The following is a 10,715-nucleotide window of genomic DNA, read 5'->3' on the forward strand; positions in this document are numbered from 1 at the left end:
GGCAGGCACAGGGCTATCTGTGGGTAGGGCTAATGAACTATATATTTTAGTCTTTCTCAGTTGTATTGGAGGGCTCTCTGCTATGGGCTTTCTGCTCAGGAGGATCATCTGTTCATGGAGAAAACAGGAATTTTCCTCAGCAGACCAGTGTTGTTGCTGAACTGAGGAATCCACTGTTCTTTTCTCTTTCTCACAGTCCTCTCTTGAGCTGAGGACTTGTATTTACCAGCCCCTTTCCTCTCTCTTTTTGATACTGGCTGTTCTTTGTATAGCTCTGGAGAGCCTCTGTATAGAGACCTCCCTATACTCTGGTATGGTCCTGGAGTGCTTTCCAAGTGAGGTATCCATTAGCAATAAGAAATAAAAAGGTATAGCTACTTGGAGGCCTTGCCTGAGCAGAACGAAATTAACTCAAAACCACAATTTTTATGAAGGATTAAGATTAGCCCCTTGAATGTTTGTTTGTATGTAATATGAGGGAGCTGCATGTAAGCAAGGCTGTTTTAATTAAACAGAGATGTGTTGTGTGGGAAATTGCCTATACTGGTATTTCTCATTGACTGTTCCTTAAACAGGGAGTGTCTGTGTCTTTAAGAGGTGGTTTTGGGGGTATGAGTATATAATTAAAAGTGCTTATTAGAGGCTTGTGTTATGAGCATTTTGTTAAATCTTACAGTAAACAGAAACTTGATTTGTTTTCACTGGGACAGTTTATGTGCTAATCCGTTGTGTTCTCTCTAATACTCTTTTTTTGAAGGATCAATATTCTCTCGAGTTGAAGAAGATTACCTTTGGAGGATAAAACAGCTGGGATCACATTCACCCGTTGCTCTTCTAAATACTTTGTTCTACTTCAACACTAAATATTTTGGCTTGAAAACAGTGGAGCAACATTTAAGACTTTCTTTTGGCACTGTTTTTAGACAGTGGAAAAAAAATCCTCTAACAATGGAAAGCAAAGCTTGTCTTCGATATCAAGTATCTTCCCTGTGCAGAGCTGATAGTGAAGGTACTATGGCAATCCCAGAATAAGTATTGCAGGAGCATCCACATCATGCTCCTCTGAGGGACATCTAGGCAACTTGCCAGGGACCAGAGGTCTGACTTGGCTTAAAGTTTAGCAGCTTTCAGCTCCTGGATCTTTAATCACATAATTAGCAAGGCTGGAAAAGATCACCACGTCCAGCCTATGTCCAAACACCACCACATGGGCCAGACCATGGCACTAAGTGCCACATCCAGCCTTTCCTTGAGCACATCCAGGGACGGTGCCTCCACCACTTCCCTGGGGAAGTCCATTCCAATGTCTAATCACCCTCTCCATGAGGAAGAGCTTCCTAATACCCAACCTAAACCTCCCCTGGTGCAGCTTCAGGCTGTGCCCGCTTGTCCTGTCACTAGTTGCCTGGGAGAAGAGCCCGACCCCCACCTGACTACAACCTCCCTTCAGGTAGTTACAGAGAGTGATAAGATCCCCCCTGAGTCTCCTCTTCTCCAGGCTAAACAACCCCAGCTCCCTCAGCCTATCCCTGTAAGACTTTCCCTCCAGTCCCTTCACCAGCCTCGTTGCTCTCCTCTGGACCTGCTCCAGCACCTCAATATCCTTCTTGCAGTGAGGGGCCCAGAACTGCACAGAACTCGAGGTGAGGCCTCACCAGGGCTGAGTACACGGGGAGAATCACATCCCTGCTCCTGCTGGCCACACTATTCCTGATACAAGCCAGGATGCCATTGGCCTTCCAGGCCACCTGGGCACACTGCTGGCTCATGCTCAACTGGTTGTCAACCAGCATCCCCAGGCCCCTCTGCTGGGCTGCTCTCCAGACACTCCTCCCCAGCCTGTAGTGCTGCCTGGGGTTATTGTGGCCAAAGTGCAGGACCCTGCATTTGGTCTTACTGAATTTTATGCCACTGGCCTTGGCCCATCAACCCAGCCTGTCCACATCCTCCTGCAGCTTCTTCCTGCCCTCCAGCAGATGGACACTCCCCCCCAGCTTGGTGTCATCTGCGAACTTACTGAGGGTGGACTCAATCCCCGCATCCAGGTCATCAATAAAGATGTTGAATAGGACTGGGCTCCATGGAGACTACAGGGTCTCTGCCTTAAATGGTCCCTTTGAGCCTGTGAGTCTGTGTTAAATGCTGTAGGTGGCATTTCCAGTGTGCAGATAGGCATAGCTATGGTGACTGCATTGTAGTGCTTGGTGGGCTGCCCACTCTCAGGTGTTTACTGAGGAATGTAAAATAACTTCAGATTATGGCTTAGATGATGTTGATTTTCTTCTTAAAGATAAAATTACTACTGGAAAAAGGAAACATGAAGATGATGAACCAGTATTTGAACAAATTGAAAACACGTCTGATCCAGCTAGATGCCCTGTGAAAATGTTTGAGTGCTATCTGTCTAAAAGGTAAGTATGACACAGGGTAATACAGAAGGTGGTCTGGAGTAGACCAGGTACAAAAGGAAAATATTCTGATGCAACATGTAATACATTCAAGCAAAGGGAATGGACTGAGATTCTGGTAAATAGCTAAATGAGAGTTCCAGTTGTGTATCTGGACAAGACACACAGAAAGTGGGAGAAGCAGAGTACTTCAGTGTTAATTGTGAAGGACTTGACCTGGGAATGACAGTATGATTCAATTTTCTTACCAGGAAACACCAAGTATCTCTGTGGAGAATTACCAGCAAAAGATATGGTAGGTTTTGCTACTGAGGTTTGTGTCCATTGGTGAGGTAGCTGTCTCTTCAGTAAGAATAGACTAGAGACAATGGATTTGTTTAATTTTAGCTTATCAGGAATTTGAAATGTAGATGCTTTTGAAGTACTTGTTTGAAAGCATGTTTAAAATCTTGAAGTAGAAGAAGATGCCACTGACAGTGACCCAGCATTTAGAAATAGCTTGTTTCCTTCCAATCTGCACAGAAATTAATTCATTAAAAAGAAATGCTTAGGCAACTCTTCTAAAAAAGCAACACCAAACAACCAACCCACAACAATTTAGCCGCTAAGTGTTTGAAAACAGGATTTCATGGGAAATACTTTTCTTTAATTGGAACAACCATTCAACTGACTGATTTTAATGGAGATATTATGTTACTCTAAGTGAAATACAGGCTTGTGATTCCAAAGAAATAAAATTACATTGTATATACAGCATAGTAAATCAAATTAAGTATGAGACTCAACATGTGTTAGGAAATAACATCGTATTCTTGAGAAGTAAAGAAAGCTTATGTGCTGTGTAGACAGAAAAACGTGTGATAAACATGAAAAACAAATGAAGAGTAACTTTAAGAGTGGCCTCTTAATGCAAGCATCTGTTTTTCATAAACTCAGTTGATTCTGATTGTTGCAGGGGGTTTTTTTGCCTTCACACTGACTGCTGTCATGGTTTGGAGAGGCTATATTGCTCAAGGTGAAGCTGGATTTTTGACCTGAGTTATTTTCGTGGTTTGGGCCCAACACAACAACAAAGGAACAGCCCCATGGCCGCTCACTCAACTCCCCACCCCACACACACACTCTGGAATGAGGAGGATAAAGCTCATGGGTCGAGACAAAGGACGAGGAGGGTTCTTCACCCATTAAGGTCCCGGGCAAAACAGACTCAACTTGGGGAAAAAAAAATTAAATTAATTTCACACTAATCACACACACACAGGACACAGACACACACAGAGCAGGGCTTGCATATGTTACCCCACCCCTCCCTTCTTCCCGGGCCCAAATCCCTTTGTTCCCGGTTTCTCTCCCTCCTTCCCCCCAGCGGCACAGGGGGACTGGGGATGGGGTTTAGAGTCAGTTCACAGGCTGGTGGTTCTTGCTGCTCCTTCCTCCTCAGGAAGAAGGGTTCCTTACAGTCCTTCCCTGCTTCCCCACAGGGTCCCTCCCATGGGAGAGAGTCCTCCACGAACCTCTCCTTCCTGAGTCCTTCCCACGAGGTCCAGAGCTGCTCCAGCCTGGGCTTCCCACAGAGTCAGGCGCTGCTTCGAGAACAGCCAACTCCTGTGGCACCGGGGTCTTCCAAAGCTGTACAATCAAGAGTCCACAGGCAGCAAATCCACTGGCCACAAAATCCAAGTCCACTGGCCAAGTCCACCCCTCCTGGTGCCTTCAGGGAATGTCCCACCACGTTCCTCCACGAGTGCAGGGGCACAGCTGCCAACTCACCATGGGTTGCAGGGAAACTCCTGCTTGGGCACCTTCTTCCCCACCAACCACCAGCACCACTCTGCTTCCCCAGCACAGCTCTTCTCCTCCAGCACAGCTCTAAGTGCTTCTCTGCTCAGGTGTTATATCAGTTCTTTCATATGTTAATCGCTGAGGCACATCTACTGTCTCTAAAATGGCTCCTTTGCTGGATTTGGAGCAGGGAGAGCTTCTCTGCTTCTTACAGGAGCCACCCCTGAGGCCCTTCCCCCGCTACCAAAAAACCCAGTTACACAGCCAGCAGTGGGGAGAGAACAAATAATTTATTTTTCTTTAGAAACTTCTCAACTTCAGGGAAAAGAATACACTTAAACCCATTTGGAGCATCATTTATAGTGTGGTTTCAAGTCCTGCTGTCATACAGATCCTGGTCACCATTGCTGGCTAGAGCATCAGACTCCTTCTCCTGGTTCCACTTACAGGAACATACCCTGCATCTTTGATGAGATAATTTTAATAAAATATTTTAAAGCAATTGTAAAATTTAAGGTAATGCCAGCTATTTGAAGTATACTTGGCAGTTGGTAGACAGTTGCACCTGAAATTTCAGGATCCTCTTACTCACAGCTATGAGCTATGGTTGCTTATTCCTCTAAAAATACTGACTTGTCAAAAAGGGAGTTAAAATATTTAAATTACTATAATATCTTAAACTTCTTATAGGTCTCTTAATCTTGTTTATGTGAGAATAGAACAAGCCCACATTCATCCTTGCAGGTGAAAAGCAACACCTGAAACGTTACTAGCTAGTTTGGGAAGATGAGCTGGTAAAAATGCTTGTTTTATCAAACAACATGAAATACAGTTCAGCTCTGCAGTACTTACGAGGGGAGCATGAGTAAGCACATGGACATGCAGAATTCTGAGACTTGCCTAAATGGACAAAATGCTAGAATTTCCTTGAGAGATCTTCTCTAGTGGCTTGGAGGATAGAGGATAGAGGCTTGTCTGACCTGGATCATGCATGTATACGAACTCCAGAGTCAGAAGCTACAGGATTTAAAGACTGAAGTGACCGTTTAAGTAAAATTGGAGGAGGAGTTTTAGCTTGTATTTCTGTTCATTTCTCCTAACTACCATCCTTGACTTTCAAAGGAACCCCAGGCTCTGTATCTAGAGATAGCTGCATCAGGCTGTGGTGCAAGCAATTACTGATGTCTTTGCAAATCTGTCAATCAGAGGTTCCTAAATAGAAAGAAAGTCCTTTCTGGTTTAGTGAGTCCTGGAGCTGCTCATTTCTGAAAGCTGAAAGAATCTGTGGTCTCACATATGCTTGCTCAGCCCCAGGTGTCTGCTTTTGGCTGCTCTGGGGTTGTGGGGCTGCCTTGGCCTGCACCAGACCCATCACGACTCCGTCGATGTTTGCCTTGGGAACAAGACCACATTCTTCCACGTTCGTCATCTTTTTGCGACTCGCCCAAGTACAGTTGGAGTTTAGTTGACAGAGGATGTCAGAAGTGCCAATGTGTTGTTTTGTCCTGTGAGGCTGTTCTTCTAACCCCCTTTGTTTTCCCCCCTTGCAGCCCACAGAATCTGAATCAGAGGACAGACATGTTCTATCTGCAGCCAGAGTGCTCTGTCTCTGCGGAGAGCCCCGTCTGGTACACTGCGACGTCACTGGACCGCAGCACTTTGGAAAACATGCTCGTACGGGTTCTTTTAGTAAAAGATATTTATGATAAAGACAATTACGAACTGGATGAAGACATAGATTAAAGCAAATTTCCAAAAACTGTCAAGAAAGCAAACAGCATTAGATATAGTCATGCTGCTAGACCTTTACTATGGAAAACATTTCAAGTTTACCCTTCGTTTTATGAATTTTGTAGCAGTGTGTACCCTCGCCTGGGTATTGCCATGTAAATAATCTGTGAGTGAAAGTTTCCATTATTCTGAGTAGTCGTTCTAGGATACATAACAAACACATTTCAGATTCTTTTATTATTATTTATTTGATTAGGTATGTTTGTAACTTTTTACATTGCAAAATATGAATGAGAATGTGCCATGTGTCTGGTTTGTTTTGTTTTTTTTCCCTTCGTAGTAAGAGACATCCAGATTGCACAACTTGGCTGTTGGAAACTCCCTTGGGTGGAAGCTCTTCTAATGGGTTCTTAAACCAGATGGTTGTGTATGGGTAGCACTACTAAAGTTTAGAACTTGCTGTGTCTTTCAGACTTTTTAAATAAATTGTAAACTAATAGGTTTTTTACTTTTTAGTTACTGAAGCCTTATAAGGTTTATGTAGAGAGATTCCATCTTATGTACCAAAAATAGACAAAAGAGAATGCTGTCAATATTGGTGTACTGTAATGTGAATCTATTCTGGTGAAAACATTTTTTTTGTTGCCCTTATTAAAACCTTAGTGTCTTTTCCTTATTTGTGACTCTCTCAATTGCCCCTACAAAAAAAAAAAAAAAAAATTAAAAAAGAAAAATAATTTAAGCTTAAAGCAGGTGGTCATCAAGGCATGTATTTTGTAAAAAAAAAAACAAAACATAACCAAAAACTTGAGAAAGAAAAAGAGAAAAGACACATCTGATGACAATGCTATTAATTATTTTCCTCCTTTACTTTTCTGACCACAAATGCCAGTACCTCATATTCCTGTAAATGTGTCCTTTCTAGCCTTAGCAGAAGGGATTTTGATGCTGCATTACATAAAGTGATATGGTATGCTAAACTTTTAACATTTGTTTGTCCTTGGGTTGCTGTATATAAATACAGTCAATACTTGATTATGGGTGGGAAAATTCTTTCAATGAAATCCCTCCATTCAAAAGCCATATGAGATGTGAAGTTGCAGAAAGTTGAAAGATGATTTTTTTGGAAGAAAAGTCCTTTAATTTGTTCTCTGTCCTTTCGTGCTTACTTTGCATAAGGAGTCTGATTTCCAGATGCACATTTAGCTGCTTAAGTTTTTTTACTTGCTCTTATTTAACTGATGTGAGCAATATGATGTATACATTGGTTCTGCTATTGTACTGAAAAAAATGTAGTAGAATATTCTACCATAAAGCAGTTGTAAGTTTGGCCCTCCTAAGTGGTATTAAGCATCTGTTGAGAGGAATCATCTGCTAAAGGGCAAACTTCCTATGTGTATACATTACCTCTTAGGATATATTTCTTGCAAAGGCTGCATGGCTTTTTTCATTTTCCTAAGCTGAAAAGAATGCACATAGGGATGCCTCTTTCTATATAGAGAAATAAAGCTTCAGTTGCTTTGTTTTGTTAAGGAAGTTCATTTAAATTTCTGCTATTCTTGTGTGTCTGTGAGTATGTATTAACTTCAGATCTGCCGCTATTTCAAAAGTAGATGGAGAGCTACATGCTCAATTTTTTATGTTTTTGTGATGGCTCTATGCTTCCTGTAAAATCAAGAACTATGCAGCACCAGTCAGTAGATCACCAACAACTTCAACGCTCTTTTCCTTTTGTGAGTAAGTACATAAGAACTTAGTGCATCAGTGCTTGTTTTTTTCAAGCAACAGCCTCAGAATGTGCACATGGTACATAAAAGTGGTAGGTTGGAAGTGGTAATCACAGTTTTGTTTTGGCTTCTCCAGTTAAACACCTGACTTGACCATAAGTTAAATTGTATGGATGGAAATTTGCATTACTAATTTCCTGCCTAAAATGCATTATGTACTTAACTTGAAATACTTAAACAGAGATTTCATGTTTTTTTAATAAATAGCAGTAAGGATCACTTGTAGCCCCTTTGCTATGGTTCTGACTTCAAGTACTTCAGCAGGGGCTATAATCACTCCCTGGCTAGGACAGTATTTTAACCACTAGCACACTTTTAAAACACCAGGAACTTTTAATGTGAAGCTTTTGAAGTACTCTAAGTCATGACTAAAATTATATACGTGTGTTATGTTTTGTCTTAGAGTTTAAATTCTTGTTTTGGAAGTCAGATTACAGGTATTTCTTAAATAATAAGATCAGGTTTTAATGTGGCATGCTGTACAACAGACCTGCATTTTCAAGGTCATTAGAAAAGAATGAATGGTCCTTGAACTTTTTATCAGAGACAACATTATTATCCTAATTTCTCCCATTTTCTTCCCAAGATTCACCTTCCATATCAGTAAAAATATTCAAGTTAGGTTTTGAAATAGAAATTTTGACACATAGATCCATGTTGGAAATGTGATGATGGTTGTCAAGAAAATAACTTTTATTCCAGAAGATGGAGCTATTCCATCATCAGCAATAATGTTTTTCAAGTGTTTAGATCTAATGTTGTAAACTGCTGAGATAACTGCAGTCAAGAATGCATCATGGCTCAATGTATGCAATTTAATCCTCAATTGAATGGTGACATAAAATGCAATAAAAGGCCTTAGTTCTGAAAAATATAAAGACAAGCAGTTTTGTAATAATTAGGGGTTCAGGGTAAATGCTTCCAGGGTTTTTTTGTCTGTGTAAGAACTGTCAGCAGCTGGACTAGAATGGGGTTGATGTCAAGGAGTTGCCTGCAGGTTGCTGTGCAGGAAAACACGATGCTCTGTTCTGCACAGAGGTTCTGAGTTAATCACACATGGCAGGAACCCTCGCTTTCCACCTTAGGAGGGTGTGAAGAGGCAACCTGGGTGTTCTGGCCATCCCTGTGAGCTTTGGCACAGCCCACCTGAGAAATGCAGCCTGGGGACTCCCCTGCTCTGTGTGCTCAAGGGCTGCTGGCAGTGCTGGCCAGGCCAGGCAGGATTTTCTAACTTCTCAAATCATGCCAGCACGTGTTCTACATCTCCTTAGTTTGAGATCCAGTTTTGAGCAGTCTACAGGTGGAGTAGTAGCCTTCAGACATTAAGGAAATTAGATGGCAGCAACAGGCAAATTACATGAAAAATATAGCTCATTGTGAGAAACTGTGAAAAACTAATGTAATTTTCAGAAAAGAAATTTGCTTTGTTAGTGGTATTTTTTCTGTAATTATGTGTAGTCATGGCAGTCTGAAGAACATTTGCTATGAATTATGAAGAACCTGTGCTATGAAGGGTCTGAGACCTCACAGTGGCTTCCAGTACCTAAAAGGGCTACAGGAAAGCTGGGGAGGGGCTTTTCACCAGAGAGGGCAGTGATAGGACAGGGGGTAATGGTTTTAAACTGAAAGAGGGGAGATTTAGGTGAAACATCGGGAAGAAATTCTTCACCATGAGGGTAGTAAGGTCCTGGAATAGGTTGCCCAGGGAAGTTGTTGATGCTCCCTCCCTGGAGGTGTTCAAGGCCAGGTTGGATAAGGCTTGTGCAGCCTGGTCTAGTGTGAGGTGTCCCTGCTCATAGCAGGGAGGTTGGAACCTGATGATCTTTTAAGGTCCCCTCCAACCTTAACCATTCTATGATTCTATGAAGATGCAGCTTTTCATAATTACTGAACTAAGCATAAATTATGGCAATTAACTTCTATTGAACAAAAGGTTGTGGACTAATTTCAACATTTGCCATGCTAATTGTCTTTCAAGTTCTCACAGTGTGACTGTAACGCAGCAATATTTGTTTTCTCAGTATCTTCACCTTAGTTCTGTGAGAGGCTGTGCGAATTAGGTGGGAAGACAGGACAGCCTGCAGTCCAAAAGGAGATGTATGGGATTGAAAAGGCATGAGTGGTGGAAGGCACTCACCCCGTTCCCATTTTTGCTGACATTTTTTAGTATTACAGAAGGTTTTTTTTTTACTCTAATCTAATACTCACTTTCTGGCTTCTCTCTGTTACTGTTATGAAGGGCAGTTAAATATTCTCATTTCCCTTTTCAGTTCATGATGTTCACAGTGTTATTATGCGATGCACGTTGCACTCCAGACCAAGTATGATGCAGAGTAAGTTGAGTGGGAGCTTTTTGATTTCCCTTGCACCAAGGACTGTGGGGGCTCTCAATGAAACTGGAATTCAAAGTGTTTGTGGCCAAGAAGTTACCAAGATTTAAGATAATCATAAGCCAAATGAGGCTCTGGGCTATAACAGCAAATGCTAACAGTGTTTTGGAAGCATTGAAGTTTGAGCTATGCTTTGTTTAGGATTAGGGCGAAGCCATAGGGTTTGTGTGTGTCTCCTGAGGCTCTGACAGGGGTTGTCCCCAGGGGCTTGGTTAAGTGTGGCAAGTTCCAGTTTCTCAAGTCAGAAATAAATCTTTCCCCTGACAGCTTTTTCATATAAAATGTTGAAGCATGGAAGCCTCAGCACAGGAACCATGACATGGATGTTGGAAACAAGCGTGTAATGGGGCATGTGCTTCAAAACTTAGTCTGGTGTGAGTGTCTGTAATGCTAATTAGCCACCTCCTGAAACACCCATGAGCACAGCAGGCATCTCACAGATCTGCAAAGATGACACTGGGACGAGATGGGTGCCCCCTCACTGTGCTACTCTGATGAGGACTGGCAGTCCTACTGCAGGCAGGGCTTCCCTCTCCTGTTCTGCACAGGGCTGCTCTTGGGCCCTTTCCTTTGCTATCAGGGAGGTCCTAGTCTCCTCAGAGTTCCTTGCTGTTGGA

General features: G+C 42.3%; 1 protein-coding gene across 1 annotated transcript in view; it reads left to right on the plus strand.

Moving 5' to 3' along the window:
- Window positions 1-6,597, plus strand: part of ZMYM2 (zinc finger, MYM-type 2) — a 70,652-nt gene extending 64,055 nt beyond the window's left edge. Inside the window, exons 20-22 of the mRNA XM_009999400.1 lie at window positions 758-1,009; window positions 2,291-2,411; window positions 5,741-6,597. Coding sequence (XP_009997702.1) covers window positions 758-1,009; window positions 2,291-2,411; window positions 5,741-5,933 — 566 coding nt within the window. The 3' untranslated portion in view covers window positions 5,934-6,597. The remainder of the gene's footprint in view (window positions 1-757; window positions 1,010-2,290; window positions 2,412-5,740) is intronic.
- The last annotated feature ends 4,118 nt before the right edge of the window (window positions 6,598-10,715 follow it).

This window comes from Chaetura pelagica, unplaced genomic scaffold (assembly GCF_000747805.2).
Source record: "Chaetura pelagica isolate M959 unplaced genomic scaffold, ChaPel_1.0 scaffold85, whole genome shotgun sequence".
Taxonomy (NCBI): Eukaryota; Metazoa; Chordata; class Aves; order Apodiformes; family Apodidae; genus Chaetura; species Chaetura pelagica.